Source organism: Drosophila arizonae, chromosome 5 (assembly GCF_054131065.1).
Source record: "Drosophila arizonae isolate 15081-1271.41 chromosome 5, UAZ_ARI_1.0, whole genome shotgun sequence".
In the NCBI taxonomy this organism is placed as follows: domain Eukaryota; kingdom Metazoa; phylum Arthropoda; class Insecta; order Diptera; family Drosophilidae; genus Drosophila; species Drosophila arizonae.
In genome coordinates, this window is record NC_142925.1 from 18,979,779 (window position 1) to 18,997,047 (window position 17,269).

At 36.2% G+C, this 17,269-nt stretch overlaps 1 protein-coding gene across 1 annotated transcript in view; it reads right to left on the minus strand.

Annotated features, from left to right (window-relative positions):
* Positions 1 to 3,609: 3,609 nt before the first annotated feature.
* The window catches only part of jeb (low-density lipoprotein receptor domain-containing jelly belly protein), a 41,781-nt gene continuing 28,121 nt past the window's right edge, over positions 3,610 to 17,269 (minus strand). Inside the window, exons 2-3 of the mRNA XM_089469552.1 lie at positions 4,450 to 4,610; positions 3,610 to 4,333 (exon numbers count right to left, since the gene is read on the minus strand). Of these exons, the coding sequence (XP_089325678.1) occupies positions 4,274 to 4,333; positions 4,450 to 4,610 (221 nt within the window). The 3' untranslated portion in view covers positions 3,610 to 4,273. The remainder of the gene's footprint in view (positions 4,334 to 4,449; positions 4,611 to 17,269) is intronic.

Sequence of the window (17,269 nt, forward strand, 5' to 3'; positions counted from 1 at the left end):
ATTGATCTTTGTTATTTTTGTTGTTGTTTCATTTTCATTTTCCTTTCTCAATAGTTGTTAAAAAATTGTGCGAATGGCATTGCATTGAGACCATTTGCTACATTAATAGTTAAATTTAATTTTCGTTTTCTTTTTTTTTTGTGTTTTTTTCTGTCCTTTTTTTTTTAATATACAAATACAAATAAATACAATTAGTGTTATTTTATTTCAATTATGTTTCTCATTATTGACTGACTGTGTGGCATGAGTGTCTTCTATATACTTAAACGGTATGTGTATATAATTTTTACTGTATATGTGTATGTATGTGTGTGAGTGTGTTTGTTGTGTGTGTTTTGCTTATGCACTTGTATATGTGTTTTACTTTAAACATTTAACAATTATTTGTTATAATATTTGCTTGTTATATGTTTTAAGAAACTATTTACTTTTTTTCTTTGGGTTTTGCTAAGTTCTTTTTTTTTTTTTTGGTTTTCTTTCTTTTATTTTCGCTATGCTTAAATTAAATGTATTTAATATGTTTTACTAAAATAAATTAAATGTCAAATACTTGTCGCAAAATTCATACAAATTATTAAAAAATAATAATTGTTTTTCATTGATATTTAGTTAATAACATTTATATACAAATTTGTACACACAATTTGGTTGCCGCTTCGATTCAAGTGAAGGAAATCAAAGAAATCATATACATATACATATATATTGAAACGATCTTCGTTAGGTTCGAAAACAGCTAAAAAGAATGATTGATGAAAATAAAAATAATTTTAGAAAAATAATGTATATAGACAGGTATCAAAATGAATTAACTTATGTGTATTTACATTAACGCACACCAAACTAACGATAGATATTTATGTTGCTCTATTTCATATTATAAAAGTTTTTCATTTGATTTTTTTGTTTTTGTTTTCGCTTTTGTTGCAGTTTAAAAAGTTGTTTTCGTTTTCGTTTTTGTTTCGGTTATAGAAAAATAGGCCAAAAATAGATGTATATATGTATATTTTCCATTTTGTTTTTGGTTTTCTTTTCCTTCTTTTCGTTCATTTCAATTCTCATTCAAAAATGTCTTTAAAATTTCCATCTGTCGCTTTACATTTGGTTTACTTTGATTTGTGTTTGGTTTTTGTTTTCTTCGGAGTTTACTTAGTGTGCTTCTTCTTTAATTTATGTTAAAGGATTTTTCTTTGTGCATAATGTTTGCCAGGATAATATCCATATATATATATTTAATATATATATGTATATATTTTAATTAATTTAATTTATTTTTTAAATTTTATTTTATTAAACATTTAATTCGAATTTTGTTTTCTGGTAGTAAGCAACATTTATGTAGAGTTATTATACCGGTATAGAAATCGATTATATCATTTGTTATTAATATTATATTTTATATTTAAAGGTGGGTTATTTTGCAGTTATTAATAGAAAACGAAAATGTCAATTGATGAAACAAGAGTGAAACGATAAGCACACAAGAATACTCGATATTTATGATTTAATTTGAAAACATTGGCTTTTAGTATATCATATATATGTAACGAAGATCGTCGCTATCTCAGGGACACAGAGCTCAGACCGGGGGGTCTACAGACTGGGGAACTTAATTTGCCGTTTATTTTTAATTATTTTTTGGTTTTTTGTTTAATTGTAAATTGCATTTCTTTGCGCATTTGAGCTGTGTATCAGCACGTAATAGGAAATAATAAATCCAAAATTTATCTATAAAGATTTCATTAATTGTTTATAATTACTTTGCATTTTATACGTACTGTGTATAAGATATGAAATTTTATTGCTCGCAATTTCATATGTTATTTTCGTAAATAAAACTGATTTCGTTTCGTTTTTTGTTAGTTTTATGCTTAATACTTACATAAAAGTTGGCATTGAAGTATTTCGAAAACAAAAGGACAAAACAAAAAACCTTTTAAAAGCTCTCTAAAAGACATTAATAAGCTTTTAAATTTTTGCCTTGAAATTTTTACAAATTAAATCATTTATTTTTAATTGGTTAATTTTTTAAAATTTGTTTTTTATTTATTTTTTTTTTTATTTAAATTTGTTTTGCCATGTCGCATACACAACCGTTTCAACATTTGGTTTTGTCTCTTTTAACTTTTACTTTTTTGTTTAATTTACTTTTTTTTTTTACTGCTGTCCGCCTGTTTAAAAATTTGCTTGATTGTTTTCTTAATTGATTGCTTGTTGGAACTCTGTATGCATTTTAACGATAATGGTTAATAATATTATATTCTTATAGTTTCTTTGCCATTTAGCTTCAGCACAGTCAACGGTTGTATTTGCGTTCATCTCAGCCGAGGAACAGAAATCAGCGAAATCAAATCAAAGCAATGTCAGTATGAAATAAATATACATTCTTTTGATTTTAATATAGTTTTTAGCGTTTTTACAGGCCTTTAACTAAAGTATTTAATATATATATATATTTTTTTTTGTTTTTTTCTTTTTTTTTCATAAGGGTAAAGTGTTTTGTTTCGTTATATATTTATAAGTCCATTGTTAGTTAAATATACTTGATTTAAATAAATTTTCTTAACTACAAATAGCTGCCATTTCCATGAGAACTGTTTCACATATGAGAGAAAAACGAAATGGTGAGCTAAAAATTGAATACTTAATACAGAACACAGTAATAAATATACAAAATGATTCTGAAATGATTTCTACATACATATGAGAAAAACGCCAAGCTAAAGCCCACAATTGAAAATAGAAATAAATTGACCCAAAGAAGTATAATGAAAGTATATAAAAGATATATACAAAATATCTCGAATGTAGAAAAGCTCTATATAGTAATAATTGTAAATCAAATGCATAATTGTTTTGTAATAAATTATATCAATCATAATAAGTATAATCAAGTCAAGTCTTTTTGTTATGTAAATGTTATACCTTCATTGTATTAGTTTGTAAATGTTTTCCTGCTCTTTCTTGCATTTCAATGTTTTGTATACATATATAAGTTTAAACATATATATATTTCTTTTAAAATATATATTTAAATATCATTTATACATTCGTAGACCTTCGGCGTCTTTAGTTAGCTTTCATATCGAGTCGAATGATAATCGGTCATCAGATATTCGCATTCGTATTCATGTTATCAGCATTATCATTGCAATAAAACCTATGCCAATTTTAAATTGTATATTTATTTGTTATATGTATATATTTACTATATATAATTAATGTCTGCATTTTTTCATATTTATTTATTTACTTTTTTTTATTTTTATGTTTTCATTCTTCATTCTTCAGTTGTGTATATGTATATATAACCAATTTGCTCTTCCCCTACTGCCTGATCTCTTCAGCTTGCTCTGCCATCATTTATGCATTTTTGATTTATTTTGTTTGTTTTGTTTTTGTTTATATATATATTTTTGTTTTCCTTTGTTGCATTAACATTTAAACTTTAATACACGTATAGTTAAATAATGTACACGAAATATATATATATATATATATATATATATATATATATATATATATATATATATATATATATATATATATATATATATATGTATATATATATATATATTATACCATATATATATATTATATATATATATAGATATACAAATGCATTTGATGTATATAGGTATATATATATATATATGTATATATATATATTCATTTTTTAAATATATATTTGAATACTTTTTAATAAATACTAAAAATAGCTTAGGCCCGATTTAATGCGCAAAACAATAATAAAAAGACGACATTTTTTCCATTACTGTTTTTTTACTTTTCGAAATTTTAACGCCATTTTAGTAAATTTATTTTGTTTTCTTATTATTTTGTTTCTGAATAGCTGCTTGATTTGTAGATTTTTAATTTTTATTTTTGTCTTTAATTTTTAATAGTGTAATAATAATACAAATCATACCTTTTCATATATATTTGTTGCCATTATTAGTAGGTCTTTGTTTTTATTTGGAATTTTTACATGCCACAACTTAGCATTTTCATCAATAAGTTTCTATTTTTCTATTTATTATTTTTTTGGGGTGTGTGGGCAGGCGGGGTGGTTAATATGTGTGTGTGTGTGTGTGTGTATGTGTGAGTGTTATGTCTGTTCATGTTTAAACTTAATAGGTTTGCACGATTAATGTTAAATATGTAGCATAAAACTAATTGTAATTTATGTTTAACGTGGGTTCTCTAGGTGTCGTTTCTCTTGTCATGTGTGTGTGTGGGCGTGCTTGTGTGTATGTGTGTGTATTATGTGGACTTAACGCCCCCGCGCCCAGCGTAGTAACGCATCCGCTAACACATCCAAATGAGCTTTCGTCTGCAAGGAAACAAAAGACAGAATTGGGAAAATTCGATTAAATAACATGAATAATAATGAGAGAGGAAAAACCCCAATTGAAATTGGCATATGATATGATATGTTGCTATGCTTACCGTCTTGTAGAACATGCAGGATCTTCTGTCCTCATCCTCGCCCTCCGGACAATCGATGAAGCCATCGCATAACACATGGTCATCTATGCAACGATAGCGTCCCTGCAGATCCGGTGTGGGGCAAGCGAACCGCTCCATGCCATCCATTGCGGTGGGGCACTCTGCAAAGTGGAAGAAGAAGTGGAAATATGCGGAAAATGAAACAGGTTGCTAACTTGGACCAAAGACTTGTATATGCATAATGGCTGGCAAGCCAAATCAGGTAACAACTTTTCACATAAATCGTTCAACCTGCCCTGCGTGGCAAAACTTTGCGCACGCTAATGTCCGCCATGATTTGCGTCTAAATGTTGCAAGTTGCAACGACGCCCGCATAAAAGTATGCTATGCCATTTGGCTTGCCTTTCCGCTGTCCCTATTTGCCTCTCTCTCACTCTCCCTCTCTCTCTCTCTCTTCGACTGTCTTTCTGTTGATGTTGCCGCTTGGCGGGGCACGCTGTTATAAATAGTTGCACGTTTGGTACTTTACTACTTTCCTTGCTGGCTGGCTACCCATTGCGCCGTTTACAGGATAGGCGAATCAGCCGGCGCTTGCACCGACTCAGCAGCAGCAACAACAGCAAACACAACAACAACAACAACGGAGAGAAAAACTTTATTTTTTGTGGCATTTCTCGACAGTTTCTCTTTTTTTTTTTTTGCGCTCTACAAACAAATACATAAAAATAAATCACTTGTAGGACATGTTGGCGCCTCCGGTTTAGTTTCAGCCATTCTGCCATGCACACACACACACACACACACGCACATACATACTCTTGCACACATGTGTGTACTTGTTGTTTTTGTTGGCATTGTTATTGTTGCTCCTGGCTACATGTTTGCGTATTGAGATTTGTTGAAGTTGCCCATATAGGTTTGCCCCCACCTATATGCCACCCTCTCCCCTCCCTTGCCGTTCCACGCTAGTTTTTGCAATTTAGCTGCGCTATTTTTATACCAGCGATTGGAAAAAATGTTACTGCGCTTTTTGCCTGATCTGTCTGCACATGGATTGTTGGCACATTGTTGTGTTGCACATAGACAATTTCACCAAATGAAATTCATTCGACAACACAGCTGTGTGTATGTGTGAGTGTGTGTGTGTTTTGATCTAAATGATGCTGTTAACAGGATATTTATTTGATAAACATTTTGTATCAATTGTTTTCGTTGATTTTTTGGCTGGACATTTTTGTTATGGGCGAATCTTTTGTGGCTAATAGACTTTAGGCAACAATTTAACAGAATAATAAAGAAACGTTACTCTTTTAAATTCCCTCTCGAATAAGCTTTGAAAGAACTTGCCTCTTCTCACTGCTCTTCATACTCCTTTAGTAGTAATTGCATAGAAATAAGTGTGTAATACGATATGCCAGATGACAGTTGAAATATGTGCAGCATTTGCAGATTTCATTCACAGGCGCTGAAAAGTAGGCAACACTTTTACACATCAGCCATGACAGCTGTAGTTTACAACCCGGCCCATTCATTAATGTGGCACGGCTCAAGTGGCTGGCACACACTCACACACACACACATATACAGAAGCACAAGAATGCTAACTAAGTGCCTGCCCTTCAGCACTTGTCAGCCGCAAGTCCCGAGCTCTACTCAAGTTGTCAACGCTGAGGCATACAAAATAAAATTGCGACTCCCCATTTACAGTTGCATATCTGCTGAATCACCTTGCAGCGCATTAATGCACATTACAAAGGCAACAACAAGCGCAGCAAAAAGTGCATAAGCAATGCGCGCAACTTGACACTCAATTGTTTAGCAGGCGCAACCCCAAGCTCAGCTGGTGGCCCAAGCCCCTTCTAGCCGGGGCCCTTAGCAGTTGCCTGTCTCGCTGTCTAGTTGTTCTTTCTCTCTCTGAGTGTGTGTGTGTGTGTGTGCGTGTAAGACTGTCTGCCGAATGAAGTTGGCATCATGTTCTCAGTTGTCTGCTGTCAGCATGAAATCAATTGATGAGAGGCAGGTGCAAAAAGTTGTGACGCCCAACGCCTCGTTAGGCACATTGGCCGGGCCGTGGGATCGAATGGGATGGGATGGGGGGGAACGCAGCACCAAAGTCCCTGGCGTGCCAAAGAGCCATTTGCATTTTGAAGAGCCCGAAACGACAACGACGATGATGATGATGATGGCGTGATGATGATGATGATGATGATGATGGCGATGACAATGTCGCCACCAGCGGCGTCGCCGATTGCCATTTATCAATGCGCTTCGCGGTCGCCGCCATCGCATTTAATTGCGTCAATGGATACTTGGGCACGTTTGGTTGCGACGGCCACGCCCACGCCCGCACGGCAGCTAACTGCTCATATTTATGCTGATTTCACATGTCTCGATTGCAGCTGCGGCACGCCATTTGCATATGCATGAATTAAGGCGCATTGCGTATACGCAGCGTTGACCCAAAACAGTTTTTATGTGCGTCGCCCATTAGTTTTATGGGTTTCTTGTTTTGTCGCCCTCTCTCTCTCTCTCTCTCTCACTCTCACTCAGTTTGTGGCTGACCATTCTAACTAACCGTTACCACAATGCTAACTGCTGTCGCTGCAGCTATTGTGCCATTTATATTGCAGTTGAGCCCGGCGAGTCGAGCCATTGCAGTTGTCGACAACCCACATTTTGTACTTTGAACTTAATTTCACACACAAATAACTATGCAGCAGCAAGAGAGAGAGAGAGAGAGAGAGAGAGAGAGAGAGAGAGAGAGGAGAGAGAAAGAGAGAATTGTGATGGAGCAGGCGGTGCTGCGCTTGAGTGGGTGCACAACTTGCAACTTGCAACTTGCAACATGGCTACAAATTTTTGGACGTGCTTCTTGCCTGTTCTTTCCCAGTCCATTTGCCATGTTTTTGTTTTTTGTTGCTTCTTTTCCTTCTTCTACTTCGTTTTTTCTTTCCTATATGTCGCCTGCTTATGGGCCAAGCGAGGCTATTGAACTTTAAATTGATTTTTGTGCTTGTTTGCCACCCCCCTCCCCGCCCTCCGCACACGCTCACACCTCGAGCTGCCAACGTTTGTGCAATAAATCGAAATAAGCGCACACAAATTCCTATGCAGTTTTAGTTGTGCTGCAACTGCAATTGGTCGCTTTTCATTTACATTTTCGTCTCAGTTACAGTTACCTAAATGCCCCCATCGGTACCCCACAAATGTTGTCCAGGCAATTATTGTTGTCTTCAATTGTAAACGAAAACCAAAAATACAAATGTTTATAAAACTGTATGCTGGATTTAGGCCAAAAGAAATATCATTTATATCCCATTCTGGTGCTGATATTAATTATTATTTCCTAATGACTCTTTAAGGCCGGAACATAATATTAATAACAATTTTAAATATTTTAAATATTTTCTTTAAATAAAACACAAGAAAATACATGATCAAATATAAATAAGTTCACCAAAATATTAAGCTTAACGATTTTAGAAATATCAGAACACACAAATATTAATTTTATAATTAAAATAAATTGTAACTATAACTTAGTTTTAATTTCATTAAATCTCCGATGATAAATATCCGTAATAAATATTTTTAAATTTAACAACAGATTTTTATAAGTAAACATAAAAAAAGAATATAAAATATCAGCTAGAAAAATTTAATTTAATTTTTCATTGAAGTAAATAAATTAATCGAGCGTATTAAAATATTTTGACCGAAGAAATTCGAAGAAAAAAACTGAACTGGAGACATCACATTTCAGATTATGATTATATTTAAATTTAGACTTATAAAATTCATATTATTAAATATATTTTTAAAATAGTTTTAATTAAAAAATTAACTTTTAAGTAACAGTAAATAAACTGCATCAGCATAATAATAATAAAATATCTTGATCAAAGCAAATAGACGTAAGAGTTTATTCTCCAATAAGGCTATTAATTATTGGACTTCACCAGCAAATACTCCGTTATTGCTGTAAAAGTCACTCCTTAAAATAATTACAATAATAATAAGAACTTTTTAAATGTCTGATTTGCAGCTGACGCGTTTATTTGTTGTCCCTTAAGAGGCGCATAAAAAGCAGAAAGTTTTTCTGACAGCTAAATCAACTTTTCGACTTTTATGCACAAGAATGCTGCAGCACTTAAAACTTGTATTTTCTCTCGTTTCCCTCTATTTATTCAAATAGATTTGTGCAAACTTGGGAATTGGAATTGGAAACTGGCTTGAAAGGCAATCCGAGCTGCATCGATAAGTATGGCTGCAGCTTATGCAAATTGGACAAAGAAGTTTGACAGAGTTCCATAGCGGGACAGGTTCAATAAATCTTTAGCCAACAGAGAGATGATGCCTGCATGCAAATCACGTACAGATCGACGGCGAGCAGCTCACATGCATAAGACACAACTGTACCAAGCTACATCCTGTGACTAACTGGCACATAAGCCAGGACATAAGCTTGAGAGAATCAACGCATGTTGACACTAAGACACTCAACAACAACAGCAACAACAACAGCTACAACTATGACAAACAAACAACAAGCGCAAGAACAACAACACGTCGAGTGTCAAAAAATCAAAAGCATAAAAAGGATTTGGCTGTTGCCAAGTCGCAGCTGAGTAGCGTATCCCAAGTCGTGGTAAGTTGCGGGGCGGGCGAGAGGGAGCGGCAGAGCTGTTGAGTGTGCAGGCAGGAGGAGGGCGAGCTAGGTGTGTGTGTGTGTGCATGCAATTGCTATTTGCTATTTTTGTCGACTGGGCAAGAGACAGCGAGAGAGAGAGAGAAATGAAGAGAGAGAGAGATAGATGCCGACTGCGAGTGCGAGTGTGACATGGCGTATACGTGATGCAAGCGCCGTTCCCAGTGAATGAGTGGAGTTCGCCACAAAAATAAGTCGAAAACTGTGCTGTAACAAAGTTCGAGCGAGAAAACCTTTTGCGCCCACTCCCAGCAAGTTAAACAGCCAAAAGAGCCAAAAGAGCCAAACGAGTCTAAAGAAGCCAAAAGAGCCAAAGCCAAAGCTGAAACGCCTGTTGTCTCGACGCCATGGCGCCTCAAATGCTGCCAACAATAATAACAAAACCCACGAAACGAGAGCGCGCAATGCACACTAATGCAGTCCGCATGCGTGTGTGTGTGTGTGTGTGTGTGTGTGTGTGTGTGTGTGTGTGTGTGTGTGAGGGCGTCGTCTGCAGGAAGCGCCAGCAAAAGGAAACAGCGCGCAACGATTTTGCAGCTATAAATTGATAGTTTTATGTGGCGCACATAAACAGGCAGCAGGGAAAAGCGAGCGAAAAAGAAAAACAACCGAGATGCTGGCCTGCCCAGCCCTGGCCTGGCCGGGACATTAAACTCGCGTCTTAACGCACCCACACAAACAGACAATGGCAATGGCAGTGCCTGCTGCTGCTCCTCCTGCTCCTGCTCCTGCTCCTGCTGAAAGAAATGCGTAAAACAATAGCAGCAGAAGCAAATTTATGACAAATGCCAAATTGATGGGCATTCATTCACCTACAGCCAGCAGCCCAGCAGCCCAGCTGCCTCTGCCCTGCCACGCCCCCTGCAGCCCTTTCACTTTTGTCTGGCCCGCACAAAGCCCATTTGACGTGACATATACCATACACCATGTGCCATGCGCCATGGGCTGCTGTTCTAGTCCTGTGTCAAAAATTGAATTGAATTTATTTGCCTTTCTTGACTTGTTTTATTTTATTCATCTTCTGCTGCTTCTACTTGCTTTGCTTTGGTTTTTTTTTGTCGACAAATTGAGGGTCCGGATCCAGGTCCGGATAATGTTTTGTCAACGCGCGTCCCTTACAGCTATGCTGGGCTGTCATAATTTCGCCAGGTGTTGCCACCGTACAGGTTGTCGGCTGCCTGGCTCTGCTCTAATGAGGTTTTGATTAAATTTTCCGCTCGAATATATCCTATGAAAATTTGTCGGTATTTTTATTTAAGCACTCCGGCTGCCATTTTAGCATTTTGATCGTTCGGCTTTTGTGTGCGCAGCTGTGGGCACGATTTTTGCTTCAATTTTGTATTAGCATATTTCCAATTTTTTTTTTTTACCAACCACCGACCAAACCTACGCATCCTCGCACACATTAGCTAATAGCTACTTTTCGGTATTATTTAATGGAAAATTTCTGTCTCTCTTTTTTATTTTTTGTTGGTTCCTCTTTCTGTTTTTTTTTTTTTTTTTCTTTTTGTCTTATTTTCACTTTGACGAACAATGCGTGAAGTAGGCAGAATTAGGAAATGTATACGAAATAGCTGAAATAGGCGGATGAAGTACATCTGTCGCCCACAGGCAGCATCTCTTATTGTGTGCGTGTGCCACGCCCACTTCACGTTTAGCGTAATTTAATAAGTTGATGCCTCGTTTGATGCTCCTACTTTCTAAGCAACAATGCCTGTAAGCTAATTGCAGACATGTGACACTCGACTCGTATCCGGCATCTGTCTCTGTCTATAGGTGTGTGTGTGTGTGAGTGGGCAATCATTTGAAATTACATATGTGCATATTTCGCTTGTGGAAAAGCAAACAATAACAGGCTCAAACACACGCTTCCTGCCTCCATAGATGAACCCAGTCAACATCAGGCAATCTACCGACTATATATTTTGAAGAGCCTGCATTCTACAAGAGAAACCTTTTAGTTTCTGTTTCTACAGCTCAAACAAAAACAGGAAAAACAAGCAGGCTGCCAATTTGAATTTCTATCGTTTGTTTAGAGCCAATAGTGTGTAGGATGCACAGAAGATACCCTACAATAGTTGCTCAGCTTAAAATGAAATTTAACTAAATTTGTATGCATTAAGAATAAACAAAAATTCTAGAGACAAAAATATTAAATTAATAAAAAAAATTAGATAGAAATAAAATATTTAAAAAAAAAATCAATTAAAGGTGAAAGATTATCATAATATTAAAAATAAATTAAACTAAAATTATTTTACTTAAATATTGAATTTACCTTATTTCAGCAAATATTTTACTATAACCTTAAACCGAAAAAACGTGGTTGAACTTCGAAAACTAAAATACTTATTACACATAGTTTTGTCTAACAAATTAATAATAATAATAATAAACTTATTTATCTCCTTAAAATTTTATAAAAACTCGGAATTAAATGTCAAACAAACAAGATAATTCAATTGAAATAATTATAAATAAATATTATTTCTAGTTTTCTATATTGATTTAATTTACTATTTTAAATTAATATAAATTATATTCCCCGTAAATTATTCCTCTTTTTTTTCATTATCAATTTCTATTGCCAAACTGAAATACTCTCCTCGAACCTTGATTGTGTATCTCTGAAAGATTATCTCTTATTAGCCTTGCTGAAATATACATTCCAACTGTAGCTTAGTAACTATTTCGCCCAGAGCTTACATTAATATTCCCAGCGTTAATAGGCCATTTCATCGACCAGCAACACACACACACACGCACATGCACGCACACATACACAGCTGCGTGCTCGTCCCTTGTTTATGGCTTGTTGCCAGGCCAGAGGGCTAAATGATGTGCCACCCCATAGCACTTAATATGCAAATTGCTAATGTCCGCCTGCTGCACACTCCAAAAATGTGCACCGCACGCATGTTAAACTTTTCATTTTGTGCATGTTTCATAAGGAAACGAAAAAGTGGAAAATGTGGAAAAACTGTTGCCTTGGCTTGACCAGAAAATCTGTTAACTGGGCTGGCGAATTATGCGCCATCCTCAGCCACCACAGTTTTACAGCCATAGTTTTACAGCCATATTCTTTTTATGAGCTGACAAGTTATTATGTTTCTTTTTATTTATGTTTTATGTTCGAAGTTTTATGCTGATGAGCGCGCATTAAAAATGCAATTTGTAATATGAAATGTGATTTGTGGAGTGCAATACGCCATGTTAATTTAGCTTTTAGAATATAACGCATACGCCACATATCTCGCTCTCTCATTCCCTCTCTCTCTCTCTCGTTTTGTTTCTGCGGAAATCAATTCATTTGCATTGAAAATTTAAATTCCGCCTAAATGTTGTTGTTATTAATAGAAATTAATGAAAACGCTGTGATTGACCTTGACATTTGAGGTTGGTGAAAATCAAAAATAACAACTGTCAGATAAAATTAAGATTGCCCACAGACAGCACACACACACATAGACACACATAGACTCACACACAAATACATGCGCATGCTGAAAAACTCAAAGGGGCAATTTGCGACCAAGTTGGGCTAATCTGGCCCAAAGCGTGCCAATGCCTTTCAACAGTTCACAATTTAGTCAAGGAAATGGCAATGCTTATATATTTTAATTAACTTGGGTCTCTAGCACACACACATACACACACACACAGGCACACTAAATACAATCAATGTGCAGCTTTTAAGGCGCGGCCAGGACTCAGCATAACAGACACATACTATTTATACATATATAATAATGTAGGTATATATGTATATGTATGTATATACATGTCTGACAGTCATAAGACAAAGCATAACAATGGCAACGGCAACGGCAACGACTGGCAAGGACAAAATGGCCAAATATAGCAACAAACAAAACGAGGCAAATAAAGAAGCAACAAACCATCAACAGTTTGATATGCCTCGTCTGTGCTCACACACACACACACACACACAGACACGCGCCTGAGTGAAACTTTTGGGAATTGCTGCTTACACATTTGTAATCTTGTCTTGTCTTCTGCCACACACACACACAGGAGAGAGAGAGAGGGAGAGTGTGAGAGAGAGAGAGAGCTACCCAATGTGCTTCCTGCCTCCCATCTGGGCCGGCAACGCCATTTACCAGCTCCTCGGCTGCTTTTTGGGTGTGCCCCTTGGCAGGCATATTCTATTTTTAGCACGCATATAAAGCATGCGAAAATGTTCCTTACGCTTTTCGCTGTTTTTCCTTCAACTTCAGCTTCTTCTTCGCTTCGAGTGTAATAAAAACTCATATTTTCGCTTGGTTTTTTTTTTCTTTTTGCTTTGTTTCGTTTTTTTTTTTTTTTTTTTTTTTTTGCCAAATTAAATGATTTTGTTAACGCGCGTTGGTTTTTTAGCTTTAGCTTTTACTTTTTGCTGCAGAAAATGGTTGCGGCGTCTTTATTCCATTTTCTTTGTTTTTCTTTGGTTTTCTTGGCCAGCAACAATCAATCGATGCGGCATCAGCGCATTTCGCATGCATAAATCTTAAAAGCGAATGGAAACTTCTTAATTGGCAATTAAAAAGCATTAAAAGCGCGTTCGAGCCAAAAAGTAATGGCCATTAAAAGTTTGCAGGACACATGAAAGTGCCCCTGACCCAAGGACATGCCATATAATTGAATGGGTAACGAAAGTATGGGGCAAAGAACTAGCATGGGATATCTATTAAAAGTTTTCTGCTTCAACAAGGCGAGAGTGAGAGAGACGGAGAGAGAGAGAGGAGGGAGGGAGAGTTGACAGCAGTCAGTCAGCTCTGTTTGCGTTTTATGAAAATAAATAAATCGGGAGTTTCCCTTTTGGTTTCTGTAAGCTTGCTGGCAGTTTGAAGCTCCGCTCCGCCCAGCTCAGCTCAGCTCAGCTCATTCTATTGTAATTAATATAAAATGCTGCCACACTCTAGATACATTTCTAATGAGCTTGGCAACGCAGCCCGAGGCGCGATGGTATGCAGCTAGACAGCAGTCTCAAACAAGACTCGGCTGCTTTGCCATATTTTGTCTATATAAATTAATGATGTGCCGAGGGAAAACGTTTATAATCTAGCTAAAAGAATTTCTATCTCTCTCTCTTTGTCTCCTGCTCTTTCAGCTGTTTCTTTGCTGTTGTTTTGAAGTTGTCTGTTTCATTATTATTATTTTTTGTTTGTTTCTGCTCTTGTGTGTGTCAATTTAAAATTATTCGTCTAATTACTTTAATTGTTCGCCTAAAGGTCAAATGGAACGCAGCGGAGATGTGTGCTAAGCTGTTACTACACATTATCATATACTTAGTGCTCTGACATGTGTATTGGTAAACAGCAACAAGCAGCAAAAACATGAGATAGAGAACAAAAGCTGCTGATGCTGCTGCTGCTGCTGCTGTGGGCTGGCTAAGTGGAAGAAGAAGAGGGACAAGCCTGTATGGCAAACAAAAGTGCGAACGATTATTATTTGGGTTTGACGTCAAAGCCTTAAACGCCAATTACAAAGCGCACACATACAGTCTTATACACACACACACACATACATATACTGCGCGCCATTTTTACCTGCTACGTGACAGTCACACACACACACACACACACATACGCACCAAAGCACACACAATTGACACACTAAAATTTTAATGTAGCATACTTTCAGGCCGCACACTGCAAATGACAACAAGTGAGTGAGAGAGAGATAGAGAGTGAGCGAAGGCAAAGAACGTACGCAGCGGTCTGTCTGTCTGCTCTCTATTCAACACGCCAATGCAGGCCATCTCGCTCCAACTGCCGCTGACTCTTTCACTTGTATTTGTTAGGACTTTTAGTGTCTGTTTGTTGTGACCTCAACCACCTGACCCCGAGAGTCCCGCCAGCACAGTGGTTCAAAAACAAGTTAAAATTATTGCTTGAACTAAAAATATAAAAAATACATGACAAAAATTAATAAAATAAAAAAAAAAATAGAATATTAAATAGGAATTTTGACTAAAATTTTTGCAAATATAGCTAAACTCTTATAGTTATAACTATTATATTTATGCATTCCTCTCAGATTCTTACACCTCATATAAACTCGAATTGCTCTTGATTATGGTAATTATTTATATAGTAGTTAAAGTTGGGGCAACCACAGTGACTGCGGTCCGTCCTCATCTTTGCCTTTGTATGAGGCCGCAACAGCAAATTTTTATATGTTTGCCTATTTGCGCAGGCAGCGCACGCAGCAACAGCAACAGCGACGGCGGCAGAGGCAGAGGCACGGACAGAGCTCATTTGCGCCTTGTTTTGCAGGCACAAACAAGTCACACGTCGACGGCAACGAGACTCGGGAGCAAGAACTTGCCAAAGGGGAGCACACGAGTGGGGCAGCAGCTGGATAAATATTTTTATCAATCGCTTGACCTAGCCCCAAGCAACAGATACGATTCGGGCTTGAATTCCACTCGTCGCGCATTTTTGTGGGCACATTTGTGCTCTGACCTCAACCTGAACCTGAAACATGCGCAAAGTGCTTGGCAAGCGGACACGGCAGCAGTGGAAATCTACCGGGCATTGTCTTAATCTGGACAGCCAGGCAACTGGCAACTGGCAACTGGCAACTGGCAACTGGCAACTGGCAACTGGCAACTGGCAACTGTTATAGGCCACACAGATTCTGGGCAAGTTTGCGGAGAGAAATCTTTATAAGTATTCGGTTCGCCATCAACACAAATGTCACGCTCTTTTGCCCGGCTGCCCGCACTTGATGCCTTGGCATTTGCTGGCGATTTTCTTCTTTATTTTCATTTTCATTTTCATTTTTATCGTCTGAAATTCGAACCGCAATAAAACTTGCTCGTTCATTTTATGCGCTTAATTATTATTTCTCTTTGTTTACTGTTTTGTATGTGCCGCCGCCCCCCTCAGCCCGCCCCGCGGTCATAATTGAAATATGAGCCCTGCGCCAAGCATCGGGTGCCCACTTAACTTGTCAGACTGAGACTCAACTAATGCGATGCTTTTGTATTTAATTTGAAGGTAGTTAGGCGAATGGCCACGATGATGAATGTAGCATAAATTGACTTTGGCCAAAGACTTTGCATTGAAGCAACTTGGGAACTTCATGGAACTACAATATATATATATATATTTCAAATGTCTTTGAAATGAACGAAGCTATATATAAATTGTATATTAAAAGAAAGCAATTGAAGCTAATTTTAGACGTTATTTAGTTACATTATATAAAATTTGAATTATAATTGGATTGATTTCAAAATAGTCTGGGATAAAATATAAAAAGCCAATTTAATTTGAATAATTTCCAATTGTATGTATTTATTTTATTATTTTTTTTTTTTATATTATATAGTTTTTCATTTTTATATATATTTTTTCATTTTTCACAGGTTTTTCTCTTAACCATCAAATTTACTCGCACATTTATTTAGCCAATTTTTCCAACTTCATGCATTCTCAATTAACGTTCAAATAGCTTCAATAAATTGCATTTCAAGTGAAAAAAAAACAAGAAAGAAAAAGCTGTCAACTTTTGTTACAACCAATTTCATTGCCTTCATATGGCGTATATTAACTAAAAATAAACAAAAAATTCAGTAAAGCTTAAATTAAAATAAAAAAGAAAAAAAGCAAAACGCGTCAACGTCTAGTTTGCATTTAAATTGCATTTTATATACACTGAAACTAAAAAATAAATATTAAAAAAATATATATGTATAAAACTGGCAGGCGACAACGACGAAATTTCCATTAAAAATAGTTGGGAAAAAAGTGCATAAAGAGGAGGAATGTCGGCCACCGGCGCACAATCAAATTAACTTGCCATTGTTGCATTTATTTTAATTTCAGCAACAGCTAAAAATAGTAACAAACAAACATGCGCACAACCTAAACACAGACACACAAACACACGCACATATTGTTTATAATTGGCGGTGTGTAAAAATAAAGCCGAGAAACTTATTTTTGTGTGCGACAAAAACCGAAAAAAGGCAGCAAAAGGCAGCGTCGCATTTGCATGTAAATCGCGTTTAAGCAGCGACAATGCAAACACACGCATACATATACCCACACATACACACACACACACTAATTCGGGAAAGGCTGTTGCTCGACTGTTGCCGGA